Source organism: Hemiscyllium ocellatum, chromosome 36, assembly GCF_020745735.1.
Source record: "Hemiscyllium ocellatum isolate sHemOce1 chromosome 36, sHemOce1.pat.X.cur, whole genome shotgun sequence".
Lineage (NCBI taxonomy): Eukaryota > Metazoa > Chordata > Chondrichthyes > Orectolobiformes > Hemiscylliidae > Hemiscyllium > Hemiscyllium ocellatum.
Window position 1 is genome coordinate 42,834,360 of NC_083436.1, and position 21,521 is coordinate 42,855,880.

Sequence of the window (21,521 nt, forward strand, 5' to 3'; positions counted from 1 at the left end):
TACCACCCTCTGCGTGAAAAAGTTGCCCCTTAAGTCTCTTTTATGTCTTTCCCCTCTCACCCTAAACCTATGCCCTCTAGTTCTGGACTCCCCGATCCCAAGAAAAAGACTTTGTCTATTTATCCTATCCATGCCCCTCATAATTTTGTAAACCTCTATAAGGTCACCCTTCAGCCTCTGACGCTCCAGGGAAAACAGCCCAGCCTGTTCAGTCTCTCCCTATAGCTCAAATCCTCCAACCCTGGCAACATCCTTGTAAATCTTTTCCGAACCTTCCAAGTTTCACAACATCTTTCTGATAGGAAGGAGACCCGAATTGCACGCGATATTCCAACAGTGACTTAACCAATGCCGCAACATGACCTTCCAACTCCTGTACTCAATACTCTGACCAATAAAGGAAAGCATACCAAACACCTTCTTCACTATCCTATCTACCTGTGACTCCACTTTCAAAGAGCTATGAACCTGCACTCCAAGGTCTTTTAGTTCAGCTAAGATTTGCTTTCCCAAACTGCAGCACCTCGCATTTATCTGAATTAAACTCCATCTGCCACTTGTCAGCCCATTGGCCTATCTGGTCCAGATCCTGTTGTAATCTGAAGTAACCCTCTTCACTGACCACTACACCTCCAATTTTGGTGTCATCTGCAAACTTACTAATGGTACCTCTTATGATCGCATCCAAATCATTTATGTAAATGACACAAAAGTAGAGGTCCCAGCACCAATCCTTGTGGCACTCCATTTGGTCACAGGCCTCCAGTCTGAAAAACAACCCTCCACCACCACCCTGTCTTCCACCTTTGAGCCAGTTCTGTATCCAAATGGCTAATTCTCCCTTTATTCCATGAGATCTAACCTTGCTCATCAGTCTCACATAGGGAACCTTGTCAAACACCTTACTGAAGTCCATATAGATATCACATCTACTGCTCTGCCCTCATCAATCTTCTTTGTTACTTCTTCTTCTGTTGTTGCAGTTTGTATATGGGTACAGTTTATGGTCCTTCTGTTAGGTGTTTGCACATATTTCAGGCTGACATTCCCAGTGTGATACTGAGTGTTGTACTTTGGATGAAATATAAAACCAAGGGTACTATCTGTTCTGTTGGATGGAGGTGAAAAATCCTAGGTCACAATCTTAAGGATATTCTTGGGACTTCTTTCAGATTCTCTCTCAATATTGTTTCCTCAACAAACATAAATAAAAGCAGATTATCGTATCATTTCTTCATTGCTGTTTATGGAACCTTGCTGTGGATAAACTAGCTCATGCTTTTTACATTTCTAAATCATTTGTTGCCTGTAAAGAAATTTGGGATGTTTTGAGGTTATGAAATATACTATATTAATGCTAAATAGTCAACTGCAAATAACCCTGATGCCAGAACCATTGCACCCAATCACTTCCTATTCGTTGCTTTGTTTAGAACACCTGAAATAAGGAGACATCATAAATCATCTGTTGTTGGTGTGATGCTGGAAAAGCACAGCCAGTCAGGCAGCATCCAAAGAGCAGGAGAATCGCCGTTTTGGGCATAAGCCCTTCAGCCTGAAACATCAATTCTCCTGCTCCTCGGATACTGCCTGATCACCTGCCCTTTTCCAGCACCACACTCTCGACTCTGATCTCCAGCATCTGCAATCCTCACTTTCTCCTCCTTCATAAATCATCTTCCAAGTTTGAAATGTCTTCCAGTCATCAATGGTCTGTGTTCCTGTTGGAGATACAGGGAAAGAGACTTGGATAATGGCAAAGTCCCATGATGCTACTGAATGTAATGAATTATTAATGCATTATCATTAATATCTTCTGACATTCTGACACATCTGAAACTAGGACTGAGCCAACAGGAAATGTCCTATCCAACTCTAGATGCATTGTATTGTGTTAATTAATGCAGATTGACTTGCCTCTGTTTGTACAACCTTAATACAACCTGGTGACAGTGTTAATAACCAAAGAAGCCTTTTTTTGGAGCAACAGGAGCAGAATTCCTACCCCGGAACAAAGATCTAGTGCGAGGTGACCAGTAGCAACTAGGCTCGCACACTGTAGCAAAAAACTAGATCAACACAGGCAGAGACCTGTGGCAGGAGAGATGTAGCGATGCTTTAGATCAAGCAAGGCAGACAGAAAAAGGCCCCAAGATGACCACAAGACAAGCAGCAGGGGACGGTCTTCAATGCCAAATGCAGGAAACCACCTGTTGTCTGGTCAGTGACGCATTCTGTTTTAACCCAGTTAACCATTTGTAGGGGTATTGAAGGAATCCAGATGGACTCTGCAGCTCTGGAGCTGTCAGAGATAGTACAGAACCAAAACAGCCAAAATGTAAACAGCCACATTAAAATGATGCCAATTGCCATTTTATGAGCCACTCAAATTGGCACAAAGAAAGGCTCTGCCCACACACCAGAAAGCTATACAGTCATTGTGCTCCTCATTCATCATTGAAATTTATACTGAACTACAGAGAATGTTTCCAGCGCACAAGTTCATTCGGCCCATTATGTCTATGCCGGCTCTCCCAACGAGCATCACACTCCTGCCATTTTTCTTGCTTTGTTTGCTAATCTTGTAAGTTGTTCATTTTTGAATAACCATCTAATCCTTTTTGGATACCTTGATTGAACCTGCCTCCATGATGGTCTCTGGCAGTGTATTCCAGACCATCATCACTTGTGTGTGAATGTTTTTCCTCATTCAATTTTGCCTTTTGGAATAAAATGTTTTATTGAAAAGGCATACCTTTGCAGAAATATCTGGCTCTTTTGGAGAGGTTTTGACCAGGATGGTCAGCACTGGAGGTCAGAAATTAACATCAATGGCCACCAAACACACATGTGGGATACAATAGTCGCAGTCGCTCTGTTATCAGACAGCCTTACAAGGCTGAGAGGATACCCTACAACTTCCATCTGCCTAACCTTTCAGCCACAATTGATCATGGATTTTGATTTGTCCACATTACAAACAAGCTCACCAAAGTACCCTCAAGTTTAATGATGAGGTGAAGAGAGAGGCATGAGCCATTATGAACCATTATGAGTATCTTGTGAAAGGATGACAATTCTCATCTAGTCCTGTGAACTTTCCCTGTGAAACAATTCCTCAACATCCCATCCTTCTCCAAATGTGCAGAGAACAGAGTCAAAAAGAGATTCAGGGATGGAGGATTGGGAGTAGCAGAAATGTCAGAGGTTAAACATGAAAATTTGAATAGTAAATGATAGTGATTTAAAGAGATAAAAGGAAAACTGGCTGGAGATACAGGATAGTGGTTAAGCCCATCTTACTTATGAAAGGGATGTGGCGTCAGTGATACAGATGTACAGATACACTCAGATCTAGGACTTTGCCTTCAAGATTCTAGGAATGCTGTTTCTTACTTATATTAATGATGTATGGTATATAAACTAAGATTCCTGGTCATTGTACAAAAGCTAATTCGCATCTCTCTGCGCAAACTCAACACATCATAACAAGAGACAATCTTGAAAGTTAAAACCACTTTTGATAAATCACCTTAAAGCTATCCCCTCTGATTGCCCAATGGTAGTGTTTAGAATTGTCCTATTATCGGAGTTTTATTGAGTTGCATCGATTATCTTGCATTGTCTTAAACTTAAAAAGGATATTAGAAATAAATAACATATTTTAGTCATGTTTAAAATTAGAATGAAAGTAGGAAATCCAATCTTACGAGCACAATAACAGATCTAACTTATGATCCGAGCTATATTAGATTAAAAAGAGAAAGCAGAGATGGAAACTTGTTTTAAGTTTGCAATGATTAAGGCTGAAATCTGTAGTTCTTGTTTCACAGGTCACAATGTCAATGTCAAAAACTGGATTCAATCTTGGAGAAAGATCCAGGTATGCACGTTATGAGACAGGTGATATTTTATTTTATTTTATTTTATTGATTGGACTAAAATGTGAGCTTACTCAAGGCCAGCTAAAATTGTGTAGGACACTTTAAGTAAGTCAATGTTGCTTCATAAAGGATGAAAAGATCTAAACGTCAGATGATAGGGTAGTTAAGATGACTTGGTGGGGAAGGATGGGGTCACGACCCACAGTTTGTGAACACAAGTTCCAATCACTCCTGGAGTTATGCTATTAATGGATTTATTAGTGGCTGTCTTACATTTATGACCCCTACAAATAGAAACATTTTCTTTATGTCTACCCTATCAGGCCCTTATATAACTTTAAAGACGAACATCAGCTTAAACTTTCTACAGAAAAGAACATTTAGCTGTTCATTAATTTCTAATAAGAGCTAGTCTGTAATCAGCAAACACCAAGAGATATTGCAGCCTTGCTCAAATCCTTCTCAAAATTAAAGCATTCAGATTAATCAAAGCAACAAAATACAGTGCTTTTCCACGACATCATAGTCTTATCAGGGTGCAATGCTTTTGGAAAAGACTACATGCACCAAGGCTCCTCTGACAGCACCTTCCAAATTAGATGACCTCTACTATCTGGAAGGACAAGGAACAGCAGATACTTGGGAACATCTGCACTTAAGTTACCTTCCCAATCACACACCATTCTGAGGTGGAATTATATCCCCATTCCTTCACTGTCACTGGGTAAAAATGCTGCAACTCCCTTCCTAACAGCACTGTGGATATCTCTGTTCACCATAGACTGCAGCATTTCAAGAAGGTTGCTCTCAAAAGCAATTAGAGATGTGTAATAAGTGCTGGCCTACACAGTGTGAACAAACTTTTTAAAATGTATTGTCTACATATTAGAAATCTGGATTGGGTGAAGAATACTATTATCATGTATTTACCACATACATTACAACTTCTAATAATTCAGATAGAGAGAGAGACCTCAAAATGCTGGAAGAGACCAGGCCACTTTCCTCTGCTCGCTATAGTCCACGACCTAAGACTTGCAAAAAGTCGAAAACTCTTGGACCCTCAAAAAGAATACTCAATGTGCCGTCTTCACCCATATTGGATGGGAGGCTGTGCCACAGTAAGACTGATTTATCTAAAACTTAAAACAGAGGCAGACCCCTTGAAAGAGTTTGCGACAAATTAGCATGCAGAGTTATCAGTAAATTTCTTTGGAGGTAAATGAAGCATCAGTGTGTGTCAGATTATTTTGTACATCTTCACTTGACTGAATGATAGATAGATCTGTCCAAGCACAATCATTTTAAATGAGAACTTTAGAGTAACCAACAATGAATATTTTAAAATGTGGTTAGACTAGCTCTAACAATTTGTACTGTGACTGTATCCCTAAATATATAAATCACATTTTCCTCACTATGTATAATACTTACCTAAAAATTAAGTACCTTTAACAAAGAAAGCTCTAATTTAAGGCCTAACATGTTCGTATGTCTTCATCCTGTCTAGCAAAACCCAAAAATGTTAAAATTCGTTTCAGTACTGTTATAGTATTAATATATAATATAGTCATCCTACAATCTTGGGTACACCAGTCTCCACAAATAAAGTACACCTCAGTCCCACATGAAGTCCTTACACCATCTACTTCACTTGATGTTTTTTAAAATCCCTTTTATTTAAAAAGGCTGTCAGACCTTTTCTTATTTTTCTTCCTTGTGGCCCCATGCATTTGGACACTTCATTCAAATGAGCAATTTACCTTGACCAATTAGCAAGTTCATAATCGCAAGGAATCAGGCCAATTTATAATTTCCCATTTTTCAAGGGAAACATTTCATACCAGGCTGACTGGGCCAGTGACATTTGTTATTCACCTTTTAAGAAGCAAGTTCCTTGACAGTATGACATGAATAAATTTTATTCATGGAATGTAATTGCTGTTGGCATTTATGAACAATCCCAAATTGTACTTGACAAAGAGGCAGTGAGCTGCCTTCATGATAACTAAACCAAATGATTGATCCAGGTGACAGGATTTTGTAACATAACTTATATTTCAAAAGAAGGTTTGCATTGATAAAAAGGAACTTGCAGAAAATGCAAATCCGAGATTGGTAAAGATAATTACATCAAAGATCATTGAATGCAAAGCAAAAATATCAAAAACTAGTGCCATCAACCATATATGTTGTATGGAGAAAGATATTAGTAACAGAAATTACAATAAATTAGGCTTTGAAGACCCATTTTTGTTGAAGTTTTTCTTCTTGCACTCATCAAGACAACTGCAACAAAAATCAATATAAAAGAAAAACACCACTTATGCTGTAGGAAGGGAGAATGCTGTTTCGTTGGCAAGTAAACACAGACTGATGCATCGAGAATGCACCAGTTAAATGACGACGACTGTTAACTGCCAAGCTTTGTTTACATTTAAACCAGGCATTAGCCAATCATTGGTCAGAGTCAATGAACCAGAAAATGACTGTCATCCATTTCTCAGCACTTAGCCTGTAGCCTTGCATTCAGTTATTCATCTATACACTTCTTAAATGTTGCCCAACTACACAGCTTAAGCACAGAAACTAAGGGTGACAGTACTGACTAAGGGTCACATTTACTGAGTACAATGCTGTCTTTTGCATTGAAGCATGAAATTGAGATCCTAAGGGTGTAAGTAAAAAGAACACATGTACTATTTTGAAGAGTAAAACAGGCAGCCATGACATTCTGACCTATATTGTTCATTCAGTCAGCGGTATCAGAAATAGATTATTTGGTCATTGTTAAATTGCTGATTTTGTATTTGCTGTATATAAATTGACTGACGAATTTCTTACATTCTAACAATAATTGTTCTTCAAAAATGCTCCATTCGCTGCAATTTTGTGGTTGTGAGAGATCTTACGTAACTGACAGCCATTCATTTATACATATTTAACTTCTAAGAAGGTTAATATTCCTCCTGTGGGTTATAGGGCATCTCAATTAACCAGATATATTGCGTTTGCTGTATTGACTATGGTAATGTACTTTTGTTCTTGTGAATGTGTACTTAATGTTACTAAGACTGTTTTCGCCATTGTGCTGCAAAGTAAGTCTTGTGTAGTTTTGGAGATGAGACAGCCAAAGTTGTCTGACAACCGTGCCCTTACACTGATTGTTCAAACTGAGTTTGTGCAGTGAGTTCTCCTGGATCATAATTATACTATGATGTCTGGCTGCTTGAAAGCTACAATAAAAAGTTATGATTAAACATCAAATAGTTGTACTTGTTTGACGGAGTCACTGCTGACCAACTATCCTGAGCCTCATGCAAACATTTGTTATTACTGACTCTTGTGCCAAATTGTTCAGAAGAACTCATGATGTGAAAACTGAGTTTAGGAATCTAGTATTGCCAATTAGAGTTCACCTACTTACAGCAAAATTGAAGTGATACAGAATTCCCTTCATACAATGGGAGTGAAAACCTGGAAACACCCCACTTTCAAAAACCTTTTGAGACTGGGACAGGGATCAACTGAAAATTTCAAACCTGAGATTTTTGACAAATAAATTGCACAAGCAAGATTATGAAATTGGGGTATAATTTTAGTCATGTTAGAAATGAATAGTGAACAGGCTGAACAAACTGAATAACCTCCTCCAGTTCAAAGCTCTCATGAACCACAAACTGCACAGCAAGTAATGTTGTGAATCAACTTTTGAACCAATAGGAACCAAATCCAACTACGTATAAGTAAACACTTCCAAGAAATTTGTTTGGTCACTGATTCCATAATACATCAGTCTGAAATTTAAACTGACCATATTATCATTTAACCATAATAAAGATACACACCTTTAAAATCCCCAATTGTTGTTATAAAGGCTTAACATTTTGCAGTTAATTTGAGCATAGGAACGGAAATATTAGTTTTAAATCAGATGTATTTGTGTGTACATGTTATATACAGTCACAGAAAACACGTTTAATCTGTGGGAATAAATTAACATTCTCATAATAATCAATGGCTTAGACATTGCTCCGTGCAGAACTCAGCCAAAATTCCTTAGGTTAATGCAAAGTAATTAAAATACCAATATGTATACTAGCAATGACTATTGCATTTTTAAATTCCAGCAACTTTAACACAATGATTGTAGTCATTTACAGAGAAACAACTAATAATCTCACTTGAAATACATCAATTTTGTTTGTGTCCAAACAAAATTCTGAGAGTTTGTAGCATACTAAATATCAGGTGATAATGTAAGAAAGAAATGGAAAGTGTCATGAGGGCAAATCAAAAGTCCTGCTTTTGGATTATTTTAGGCATACCAAGACTCAAAATAATATTTAATCAAATGGAGGGGATGCTACGTTTCACCATCTATTTCTTCATTAATTTCTGTGTTTCGTTTTTCACAACTTAATTCACTGAGTTGCTTTTCTTTTTGCGCAAGAGCTTCTGGTGCTGTGGTCCCATTTTCTACAGAATCACAAGAATCTGAGTCACCTTCAGGCTCATTTTGTTCTGTGCTGACTGGATGGAGGGCAGGTACTGCTCCTTTGCGTTGTGGCAGGATAGTAAAAAAAGCTTCTTGCCAGTTCTGCTTTTCCAAATACATGAGAATTATCTCAAACACTGTCAGAAGAAAAATAATTCACATTTAGATGTCAAACAGCAGGATGAACTTGTTTTTATTGTGTGATACTATAGAGCTGCTGACCCTAAGTGGAATAGGTTAAGAAATTCATCAAGAAATAAGCAAAGAGACTTTTGTTCATGTTTGAAAGTATATAATCCATTAATACATAGTGGTATTATCATCCCTCACTGTGAACTAGAAGGCTCAGTTTCCTTTTCCAGAAGTGTGTTTGAACATGTTTGAACCGTTTGATTAAAATTTCTATTATTCATTAATGTGATATCTTTTTTTTGTTTCACTGATTTCGCTGGTCCTTCAAAAAAAGATCTATTTAAATAATTCTTCTGTTCTTACTCTTTCTCCAATGTAATAATTTTCTGTGAAATTGAAACTCAGCAAACATCTTGTTTGATGTGGCACATTTGAATAGTCTGAAGACATGCACCAGAACAAACTCTATACTATCAAAGAGTACATGATTGGATAAATTCCACTTTCTGGTTGATAGCATCATTAATTGTGTTGAAACATTCATAGAACATAGAACATTACAGCGCAGTACAGGCCGTTCGGCCCTCGATGTTGCGTCGACCTGTCATACCAATCTGAAGCCCATCTAACCTACACTATTCCATGTACGTCCATATGCTTGTCCAATGATGACTTAAATGTACTTACAGTTGGCAAATCTACTACTGTTGCAGGCAAAGCATTCCATACCCTTACTACTTGAGATAATTCTCATGATTTGAGTTTATCATCCAGACATCCTTTGTATAGGTATTTTGGCTCAGTCATCTATTGAAGCCAATCAGTGGCACACTGGCAATTTTTTTGCCTTTAAGTATATTTCCAATTCCTTTCTGATGATTATTACTGAACCTACTCCCACCACCTGCTCAGTATATTCCAGATCACAGTAACTATTGTGCAAAAAGAATCATCTTCTCTGTCATCTGGTTATTAAGTTTTCTACAAGTAGAACAATTGCTTGTTATTTACTCAGTGAAAAACCAATGATTTTGAACAGCTCTATAAAATCTCCCTATAACTTTATCCACCCCAAGAACAATCCCAGTTTCTTAGAGTCTCCACTTAACTCGGATTCTTTATCACTGGTATCATTCTGATAAATCTCCTCGGGGTGGCATGGTGGCTCAGTGGTTAGCACTGTTGCCTCACAGCGCCAAGAACCCGTTTTCGATTCCAACCTCAGGCAACTGTCTGTGTGGAGTTTGCACATTCTCCCTATGTCTGCGTGGGTTTCCTCTGGGTGCTCCTGTTTCCTCCCACAATCCAAAGTTGTACAGGTTAGGTGAATTGGTCATTCTAAATTGCCCCACAATGTTCAGGGATGTATAGGCCAGGTGCATTAGGGGTAAAAACAAAAAAAAAAGTAGAGTAATAGGGTTGGGGAATGGGTCTTTGTTGGTTACTCTTTGAAGGGCTAGTGTGAATTTATTGGGCCAAATGGCCTGTTTCCACACTGTAGGGATTCTACAAATCACCTACTTCAAGGCATCCTTCTAATGGTGTGGTGTCCAGAATTGAACACTATACATCCAGTTGAGATTTAAACAAAATTAGTTTTTCATAACTTAATTTCTTTTGTGCTTTGTGCCTCTACTTACATTTTCAGAAAAATATTTGTTTCAATAGTCAGAATCTCCTGGGTCCATCTGAAGCTTTTAGAAGAGCAGACAGAGGAACTTAATAGGGCAGAAAGCAAAAATTCAGTTTCCTGATGCGTTAAGGTTTTGGTATTTAGCTTTTGAAACATTTCAGATTGATCAGTCTTCTTGGCACTCATTAACACCAGCTTGCTGAAATTATGTTCATAGACGTAGACTTGCTTGGCAAAAACAGGAAACGTGTTCACAAAGCCAAATGGGTAAACTTCCAAAGTGTGGTGAGTAGAAGTCTCTACACTAACTTGGCTTCTTCATAGTTGAGCTGTTTTTGTGTGTAAATACTTAAAATGTGAAGGGTGAAGCCTGAACGATTCAGCAAGTCTGACCAAACAAGGAAGCCACGCTAATGCCAGAAAACCTAACCTGAAAACTCTCTCAGGCAGCAAGCGGTTCTGAGATGGAATGCACTGCCTGAGGTTGTTACGGAGTCAAGATCAATTGAGGCTTTTAAAAGGAAGTGGGATCATTATCTGAAAAGGAAACATTTGCAGTGCCCCAAAAAAACAGCAGGGGTCAATTGGTGTTTCTGGGGCCAGCACAGACACATTTGGCTGAATGGCCTCCTTCTGTGCTGTAACGATATTGCACTTTATAAGTACCTGATCATAAATTACGAGCTGTATATTAAGAACTACAGTTAAACTACATATTCTCATCACAGAAGAAATCTCAGACTATTATGACACTTACCGTGATTTACAGTTAACACTTTGCGACTATCCATTTTCACATAGTTTCCAAGGGGAAGTTGTGCATGTGCGATTCCCAAGTCCAATGCTTTATTGTATGTTACACCCTGAAATGGCAGCCACGGAAGAGCCAAGGTCAGTAATAAGAATCCATTTAGTGAAAGCACTTAATTTCATTTGTGTGGCACCGTGACTTTATTGAGCAAACTTCAACAACTTCAATTTATCTTGTCTGGAATCTCTGAGCTATTGCTGAGCTATTACAGAAACAAAGACAGAAATAGCTGGAAAATCTCAGTAGGAGTGGCAGCCTACACCAGTCTGCCATTTCTGCCACTTTCAGTGGGATACCACCAGACACATGTTCCCCTCCCCTTCCTTGTGAGCTTTCCACAAAAGCCATTCACTTTGGGACACCCCGGTCCACTCCTCCTTCACTCCCAAAATGCCCCCTCAGCCTCACAACATCTTACCCTGCAATCTCAGGTATAACAACTGCCCATTTACTTTCTCTCTCTCCTCACTATCCAAGGCCTCAAATACACCTTCCAGGAAAAACAGTGCTTTACTTACAATTCACTCACTCCAGTCTTAACATTTTTGATGCTCAGAATGTGGTCTCTACACTTGGGAAAGGAAGCTTAGACTAGGTGACTATTTTGCAGAACATCTATGTCTGTCCACAAAAAAGACCCTGAGCTTCCATTTGCTTGCCATTTCAACACACTACCATATGGTCTGGCCAACACCTCGATCTCAGGCTTGCTGCACATGCTGAAAGAACATCACCTCAATTTCCATTTGGGAACCTTGCAGCCTTTTGAACTTGATATCGAGTTCAACAATTTTTAGGGCTTGAGCACCTTTCGCCATGTTCTCCCCTGCATCTCACACTAGGCTTTCTTGTCACATGGGCTGCTACCATACACTATCCACTGTCAGCCACTAATAGTCCCTATTAGCAGCTATTCATTCTCCAAGGCTGATGCTTATCCACCTCTTTGTCTGTACAACTGTTTTTTCTCTCTCTCTTTGGGTTCTATCTCCACCTATCATTTATACCTCCCTCTTCTGTTTCATCTGTTTAAAAATGATTCTTTTTCTAGCTACTATCAGTTCTGAAGGGTGACCAGACCCAAAATGTTAACTGATTTCTCTGCACGGACGCTGCCAGACCTGCTGAGTTTTTCCAGCAATTTCTCTCAACATTACGGAATGTTACCTTCAGAGCAGGGAAGATGCACAGAGTACCTTGTGGTGATTATGGTCCACCAAGCCACCTATGATGTAAGCTTTTGATGCATCCAGATCATTCAGCACATTGGGTGAATCAGAAGTGAGATAAACCAACTCTTCCTTCTTTATGGCTTCACTGACGTGTTCAGGTGTAAATGTAATTCCCTAACAAAGTCAAGTTATTACAAAGCATATCATTTCCATAGCATTTTAACAATAACGACTAGCACGTATATAGTAATTTATACAGTTAAAAAGCTCCAAGGCACATCATCTTACTAATCAATACTTAGAACAGGTGCATAACGACTAATAATAAAGGGGTTTTAAGAGGCATGTTCAAAAGAGAGGGGAAGCTGATAGGTGATTACATTCAGGGTGGGATTTCCACAGTGAAGGGGCTTGGCAGTTTTAGGCAGGGCCACAAATAGTGAAGTGATTAAAATCAGGGATATGCCAAGGAGCCATAAATGGAAAAGCACTGAGATGAGGATTGTTGCGGAACAGGAGCCCTTAGAAATAGTGAGTCATGAAGCCATGGAGAGCTTACAAATTAAAGATGACAATTTTAAAACTGAGACACAATCATACTACATGGTCAGAGAGAACAGGCAGGGATGGGTGAATAAGATTTAGTGTAACTTAGGTTATTGGGCGTATAGTTTAGAATAGACAAGTTTCTGGAAGGTGGAAAATTGGAGGCAACCAGGAAAGCAATGGAAAATCACATCTAGAGGTGACAATTCAGTGGGTTGACACATTAAAATGGAAGTTTATTATGTGCTAAAGCACAGAGGCTGATGGAAACAATAGTTCATGATAACCTGGGAAGTCATCACTGCTAAAACCTTAAGTCAGTGCTTCCAGTTTAACAATATATTGTGGAAAGTTTCTTTGTACCTTCCAATTGATCCAGCCTTTGTCATTTTCATCCATGTTCTTCTTCAACTGTCCACTATGACTGGTCAAATACATCTATCGAGAAATGAAAACTAGAATCAATACCTCCTCAAAGTCCATTGTCAGGACAAGGTAAAAGACTGAGCTTGAATAACATTTCATCAAATCTCTCAAAAGTTGTAATATTCCTCATAGACATGAATTGCATTGAAGTAAACTGCCTACTCCCATTTTGGTCAAATACTGCAGTCATTTTTGTACACATCTAGACTCCACTAAGAACACTACATATTTTCATTAAACAAGGGAATCTTTAATGTCACAGCAACAGGTGAACAGACTGTTGATTTTCATCTTGTTCGCCGACAAAAATATAGCCCTCCCTCAATGTATTGAAAGTTTCAGCCTCAATTACATCCTTCGTGGCCAGAAGGATTAATGTGAACCTTCTGGTTAAGAGGCAAGTTGATTATCAGTTGGTGCTTCTACACAGGTTTCCCTTACCTTCACCAATCTGCTTCATTTGTTAAAAAACAAATTTCTTCATAAAATTCTACTCACAGAATAGCAGACGTTCTGTTCTCAAAGTCCAGTGATGGTTAATGTTGTGGTTTACTGACCAAACTTACTTCTAGCTATCATGTTGCCATCACCCAGGCAGCCAAAATTGAGAGTTTTTATTGGCAAAGACTCGTTATTATTCTCGGGAAATGTTTCTTAATATTGCAATCTCTAATGAATGAATGATTTATTTATTGTCGCTTGCATTTTACAGTGAAATACAATGAAAAGCTTCAACAGTCACCACAATCCAGTGCTATTTTGAATAGTTTAAAAACAAAAAGGATAAATGGGACTACAATTACTAGAAACAAATTGATGCAAAGTAATATAAATATATCCCAGTTTTAATTTACATAATTGAACCGAGCAGATAATTAAAAATTGAACCAAATAGAATTCAAGGTTCCACAACTGACAAAAGGTTTTCAAGATGGTTCACCTCAGCAGTTTTCTTCCTCCCATCCTGTTTGTCACTTCTCATCTGCTGGCATGATACATCAGGCTCACTTTATAAAATGTTGTCATTTTGTTTTGAGATAAATTAGAAAATCACTTTGAAATTCATCCTCGCATTCATAATTCTTATTAGTTATGTACATAGTAGTTTAATGTGGCAAGTGGAGAGTGGCCAGCTAAGTACAGAGTCACCTTAACTAAGTTGTTCAGTTTCTTAACAAAGAAAATCAGAAAAATAAAAACAATGAAGAAAAGGCAAACTTTAATCAGAAAGGCACGTTAGAAACAGTTTGTGAGTATTCGAGAGTTTAATCTGATCTGCTCCTTCATAAAGGCATTTACTAGTATTACAAGTTGCAATTGTCATTTTTAAGAAAGGAAATGGCATCATTTTCACATTTGTGTATGTTCTGTTTTGGAAATCAAAAACGAGACTCACCCTCACAGGATGTGCTGCCTTTCGATTTTCTGCATAACATCTCTGAATCTGTTTATGCAGCTTTTTGACATCCTATACATAAAAAAAAGAACCATTCAGGCAAACCGAAGCCTTGTGGCTTTAACACTATAAAGGCCTCAGGAGTGAACTAAAAATACTTAGATGCTCATTTCATTTTCCCAATACATTTATTCTCCAATCTCCCAGGCCAGTCCAACGTTTAAAAAATCTGAACACAAAGCACAATCTGATGCCATGCCACTAGGGAAAGCAAGTGAACTGTTTCCAGATTTTACTTAGTGTCATGCTATAAGCAGCCACCACAAACTGCAGGATTGTCAGAAGTAGGAAATGCAGTCTTTCAGCATCAGTACCATGCACAATTCTATATTACAAAAGGTTAAGGTTACTGGGGCAAGTGCTAAAATGATGTACATGGAAAATACCAGAAACCATGAACAGGTTGCAGGCCCTCTCTCAAGCAGAAGAGAAATTTAGTGCAGAAATGTGATAGAAACCTTTAAGATCAGCAAGGGGTTTTAACATGGTAGACCCAAGGAAGGGGCTTTCACTTGAGAGTGTAACAGAATATTGTGGACCTTAAATACAAGGCAGTTACTACGAAGCCCAAGAATGAATTCAGAAGTAGTTGATTTGAATAGGGTGGTTAGCGTGTGGAACTTATCATCTGGGAGGAGTTCAGATAAATAATATAAATGCATATAAGTAGCAGATTGATAAATTCTTGTGGAAGAAAGGGACAGAAAGATATATTAAATAGGATGATACTAAGTAAGGTGGGAGGAGGCTTATATGGAGCTTAAACGCTGACACAGATCACAGACCACTACTGACTGATCGTATATTCCATATAATTCTGTAAAACTACTGAATGAATTTAGTTAACCATTGCAACTTTATTCTGTTTCTTCTTCACCTTCAACACCATTAAACTATCAAAGCTGCAGTCTAGTACAACACGAAGGTTACATGGAGCGAAATCTCTCTTAAAGCGTTTCCTGGCAGATTCTTCATGCCTTTCCTCATTCTGAGTTTGACGTTCTAGTCTTCTTTTCAGCTTTTTCTCTTTACGCTTTTGCCTGGCCCAAGAAGAACAGAAAGGTTAGTGGAAAATTGTTAATTTTGCACTTTTAATCAGTGAAAGAAAGGATATCAGCTGAGAGTCTTGTGGAACAATGGTAAACGTCATCTTTCTGGGTTTGAAGGTCTGTGTTCAAGTCCCAACAGTCCCACAGACATTTCATAATATGTCTGAACTACATAAATGTATTTTTAATTAACCTGTTATTTCTCATAGTGGTAGTGTCCCCATCTCTTGGCCAGAAGGTCTGGGTTCAAGCCTCTCCTCAGGATGTGATGTACATCATAACATGTTCAAACAGCTAATTTCAAAAGAAACAAGCCCCTTGCTCCATTTCAAGATCATTTTATACATATGAAATGCATTATTAGAACACTCAGTTAGCTCAGACCGTTAAAGTGTACTGCTAGTAATGCCAAGTTTTAGTCACCATATTGGCCAGTTTTCCATGTTTCCGGCAAAATACATTATTAAGATCTTTTAGTGCAGTGGTAATGTCCCTTCCTCTCAGTCAGAAGGTTAAGGTTTAAGTCCAACTGTAGGATGTGATGGCCTTGGAGGTGTACATATCATAACATGTATGAACAGACTAATTAAAATGAAATATCTGAGTACTTCTATTTAATGCGCAGAACAGACTGTTCTGATGAAAGGTTACTGACTTGAAACATTAACTCTTTCTCACCGTGTATGCTGCCAGACTTGTTAACTATTTCCAACATTATTGTTTTTATCTTAAATTTCCAACAGCTTCTATAGTATTTTACTTTTGTAAGAGCTCTAATAATCATCTTCTTTTTGTTTTTCTCCCTCTAACCTGATCTTTTACCTCTCTCTATTTTGTTTTCTGCGCAGATTAGCTATTCTAACTTATCCTTTCCTAATCATATTGTGCACATAGTAATCGTCAATTCAACTGGTTCATGAGCATCCACAGCAGAGGATTGTGAAATGCTCCAACTCTTTAATTATCACAAGTTCCAGTGCAATTGCTCATGGAAAATCTGAGAAATTGCAGACCTAATGAATGCTGGAGACTGCTCACTGGTGATAAAATTAAATCAAATTTCCATATGTTTAGTTTTTTTTTAAGATTAGGGTTACCAGTTATAACTACATCTAATATTTGAATCACTTAATGATTCAGGAAGACACTTGTTTGTAATCATTGGTGATCTACAGGCATTCAGAGTTGTACTGAAGGGTTTTACATCATGGTGGGAGAGAAATGTACTGGTAGTCAGCAAAGAAACAGTTACCTTCCTGCCCCAACATCCCAGAGATGCAATGTGAGTGCACCTTGAGCTTTTAAGGAAATGGTTTAAAGTCTGCATAGACAAATGAGTGGAGATTGCAAAACATTCAATCCTCAAAACACCAGTAAACATCCCAAAAGAATTTTGACTTGGTTCATTCGCAGTAAATTAGTGGGCCCAGAAGATATTAAAGTGATGAGGTACTTACACAATAGCTTACTCCCACTTACTTGCGATCTTCTTTTTGGTCTAGCCACCGTTTCTCCCTCATTAACTTTTTCATCTGCCTTTTTGACATTGGCTCAGTTCTCCCAAGATTCCAATCATTCTCCTTCATTTGATTTTTCCCTTCCATGGGATTGCATTCATTGGTTTCACATTGCTCCAGTCTTTCACTACTTGAATCCCCAGCTTTTGTCAAGGCTGCTGATGGCTCTGTTCCTTCTTCATGTGCTTCAGACGCCATGGTTTACTTGACATTTGAAACAGTACACTATGTCATCACATCAAAAGCTGAAAAACAAATCAACTGTGCTAATTATACATATAAATTCTGCATACTTTTTCACAAGTTAAAATAAACTCCACTGTTGAGAGATTGATATAAATTACTGTGCAGTTTTGCCAATTAAAAAAACTTTAATAATTCCATTTTTAATTTTCATTTCTAAATGCATAGGTACAATGTTGTTAAACCAGCCCCTAAAGGGACAGTTCTTTTTGTGATTCTCACCATCTGAACCTTAGATCACTCCACTCACAGCCATCTTCCTCTAATGAATTTAATATTAAGTGAGAAGTAGAATAATATAACAATAATCAGAGTAGTTCAACAATAATTACCATTCAACAGACTGAAATTCCATTTGGAAATTTTCAACAAAAAAAATGAACACGTGGCACAGGAGGCAATCTATAAACAGGGAGCTGGTGATGAAGCAGGAAATAGAAAATTACGACAATGATTGTTATTACTCAAATTGACAATATGTCACAGGAATCATGTGGCTGCAGCTGTTCACTATAGTTATGAACAATTTAGAGGGTGAAAGAAAACCATTTTCTAACCAATTTAAGTTATGAATGTGGAAGAAAGTGGAGATTTGTGAAGCTACACTGATAATTAAGGGGCAGAGATATGACAGTGAATTATACACTAAAAGAGCTGTGGATGCTGTAGATCTGAAACAGAATACAGGCAACTGTCTGTGTGGAGTTTGCACATTCTCCCCGTGTTTTGTGGGTTTCCTCTGGGTGCTCTGGTTTCCTCCGACAGCCCAAAAAATGTGCAGGATAAGTGAACTGGCCATGCTAAATTGCCTGCCGTGTTAGGTGAAGGGGTAAATGTAGGGGTCTGAGTGGGTTGCTCTTCGGAGGGTCGGTGTGGACTTGTTGGGCCGAAGGGCCTGTTTCCACACTATAAGTAATCTAATCTAAAAAAATTGCTGGAGAAGGGTCATTGGACTCAAAAACATTTCTCTCCACAGATGCTCCACAGAAACCCACTGAGTTTCTCAAGCAAATTCATTTTTGTATGCTTCTAATATGTTAAGTGGATGTGGAAGGCAGTTTGAGATGTGGAGATATGGCTGTGTTTGGGGAGGGGGTTGTTGACAGATGGTTTGGAGAGGTGGTCACTGATAGGGGGGTTGGGGATGGGAGTCACTGACAGGGGTTGGGGAGTCACTGACAGGGGAGTTGGGTCACTGACAGGGGACTGTAGAGGAGGGGGGTCACTGACAGGGGAGTTGGGGTCATTGACAGAGGGGCTTCAGGGAGGGGGTCACTGACAGGGGACTGTAGAGGAGGGGGGTCACTGACAGGGGAGTTGGGGTCATTGACAGAGGGGCTTCAGGGAGGGGGTCACTGACAGGGGACTGTTGAGGAGGGGGGTCACTGACAGGGGAGTTGGGGTCATTGACAGAGGGGCTTCAGGGAGGGGGTCACTGACAGGGGGTTGGGGGGTCATTGATGGGGGAGTTGGGGTCACAGACAGAGGACTGTTGAGGAGGGGGTCACTGACAGGGGGTTGGGGGGTCATTGATGGGGGAGTTGGGGTCACTGACAGAGGGGCTTCAGGGAGGGGGTCACTGACAGGGGGTTGGGGGGTCACTGACAGGGGGTTGGGGGGTCATTGATGGGGGAGTTGGGGTCACTGACAGGGGACTGTTGAGGAGGGGTGGTTTGGTTTGAAGCTGTTGGGGGGGGGGGGGCGAGGGGTGCCCATCTCCACGGTAACACCGCTCCTTCCGCGCGAGGCGCCCGCTGACCGTTAAATCGGTTTAAACGGCGGGAGTCGCGCGCCAGCGGCTCGAGCGTCCGCCAGGGGAAGCCCGGCGAGTTCGTTTTTCGGGGCTTACCCTGTGGCTCCGGCCTGGGGGAAGCTGTGTCTGCCAGGGTGTTGTAAGGGAAGGGGGGGGGGGGCACTGGGGAGACTGTGAGGCTCGGGCCCCGTTCACCGCCTAACCGAGAAAAGCCGAAGCCGAGGCTAAGGCTGAGGGGCCTGGTTGAGGCCCGCCAATGACGTCATCGCCACGCGCCAACCTCCACGTGGCGCCCTCCAGCTCCTGACAGACCCCAGCTTCCGGGTTCGCTGCTGAAAGGCAATGGGCTCTTCAATCAACACTCACGAAACGTGCATTCTGTTTCTCTTTTTCTCCACGGTGTTGCCAGACCCACACGGTTTCTCCAGAAATTTCTCCGTGTGTTTTATCCCCCATTTGTGGGCAAGCTGATTTTCATTTATGTGGGTAAAAAACAATGACTTGCAGACGCTGGGAACCAGATTTTGGATCAGTGGTGCTGGAAGGGCACAGCAGCTCAGGCAGCATCCCTCAGAAGCGATATTTAATTATATGTAATGAAACTGCCGGTGCTGGAATTCTGAAACAAAAACGCAAAGCCCTGGAGGAATGCAGCGTCTGTGGAGAGAGGAACAGAGTTAACGTTTCCAATCCAGCAGCTCTTCGAGTCATAGAGTTCTGATTTGGAGATGCCGGTGTAGGACTGGGGTGTACACAGTTAAAAATCACACAACACCAGGTTATAGTCCAACAGATTTAAGTGGAAGCACACCAGCTTTCGGAGCGACGTTCCTTCATCAGGTGATTGTGGAGGGCTCAATCGTAACACAGAATTTATTGCAAAAATTTGCAGTGTGATGTAACTGAAATTATACATTGAAAAATTGGTTGTTTGTTAAGCCTTTCATCTGTTAGAATACAGTGATAGTTTCACTTTTTTTTTCATGTGTAAATCACGAAACCCTTTTTAAAGTTGCATTCTCGGGTTAGCTGCTAACAATGGTGAAAGCTAGACAATATGTTGATGGTGTTGGCCCCTTGTGTTCTCTGTCTGTGACCTGATGTTTAGATTGATTCTAATCTAATAAGTGAGATAACAGTGTTTTACATAAATTCATGCAGTTTTTGAGCTCAGAGTTCTACATGAATGTATGCAGTTTTTGAGCGATGTAACTCTGCAATACAAATTCACCCCACAAAATATATGTGTGCATGTGGGTCTTTGTCTGTCTGTGAGTGTCTGTCTGTCTGGGGTGGGGGTTGTGAGAAAGTGTGTGTGTGTGTAGTGGGTGCACGCGCACACGGACACCCACACACACCCTTATAGACACACACACTCCCACCTCACACATGCAGCCCCTCGCAGACTTAAGACACTCTGCACCCACTACACACACACACTTTCTCACACTCATAACCCCCCACCTCAGACACACACAGACAGACAAATACCCACATGCACACATATATTTTGTGTGGTGCATTTGTATTGCAGAGTTACATTGCACTTTGCTCAAAAACTGCATATATTCATGTAGAACTCTGAGCTCAAAAACTGCATGAATTTATGTAAAACACTGTTATCTCACTAATTAGATTAGAATCGATCTAAACATCAGGTCACAGACAGAGAACACAAGGGGCCAACACCGTCAACATATTGTCTAGCTTTCACAATTGTTATCAGCTAACCCGAGAATGCAACTTTAAAAAGAAGGGTTTTGTGATTTACACATGAAAGAAATGAAACTATCACTGTATTCTAACAGATGAAAGGCTTAACAGACCATCAATTTATAATGTATAATTTCAGTTACATCACACTGCAAATTTTTGCTATAAATTCTGTTACGATCGAGCCCTCCACAATCACCTGATGAAGGAGTGTCGCTCCGAAAGCTCGTGTGCTTCCAATTAAACCTGTTAGACCATAACCTGGTGTTGTGTGATTTTTAACTGAGTCATAGTGTTGTATGTGACGGAAACGACCCCTTCCGTCCAACAGCTACTCGGATGCTGCCCGACATGCCATGCTTTAACAGCACTACATTCTCGACTCTAATTTCCAGCCTCTGCAGTCCTCACTTTCTCCTTCTGTCCAACTCGTCCATGCTGACCAGATATCCTAAATTAATCTAGTTCCGTTTGCCGGCATTTGGCCCATATCCCTCTAAACCCTTCATATTCATAATACCCATCCAGACACATTTTAAATGTTGTAATTGTATCAGCTTCCACCACTTTCTCTGGCAGCGTATTCCATATATGCACCACGCCTCTGTGAAAAAGTTGCCACTTAGGTGCTTTTAAAACCTTTATTTTCTCACTTTAAACCTGTGCCTTTTATTTTTTCCCATGCTGG

General features: G+C 39.8%; 1 protein-coding gene across 2 annotated transcripts in view; it reads right to left on the minus strand.

Annotated features, from left to right (window-relative positions):
• LOC132833385 (tRNA methyltransferase 10 homolog A-like) overlaps positions 1 to 19,364 on the minus strand; it is a 33,381-nt gene extending 14,017 nt beyond the window's left edge. Inside the window, exons 1-8 of one of the 2 annotated variants that reach the window (XM_060851617.1) lie at positions 19,217 to 19,364; positions 17,087 to 17,369; positions 15,436 to 15,598; positions 14,499 to 14,570; positions 13,040 to 13,114; positions 12,155 to 12,304; positions 10,905 to 11,010; positions 7,462 to 8,519 (exon numbers count right to left, since the gene is read on the minus strand). In XM_060851617.1, coding sequence (XP_060707600.1) covers positions 8,251 to 8,519; positions 10,905 to 11,010; positions 12,155 to 12,304; positions 13,040 to 13,114; positions 14,499 to 14,570; positions 15,436 to 15,598; positions 17,087 to 17,322 — 1,071 coding nt within the window. In that variant the 5' untranslated portion in view covers positions 17,323 to 17,369; positions 19,217 to 19,364 and the 3' untranslated portion in view covers positions 7,462 to 8,250. Of the gene's footprint in view, positions 1 to 7,461; positions 8,520 to 10,904; positions 11,011 to 12,154; positions 12,305 to 13,039; positions 13,115 to 14,498; positions 14,571 to 15,435; positions 15,599 to 17,086; positions 17,370 to 19,216 lie in introns of those variants that run through there. The other variant, XM_060851619.1, reaches the window with a different exon arrangement.
• Between the last annotated feature and the right edge of the window lie 2,157 nt (positions 19,365 to 21,521).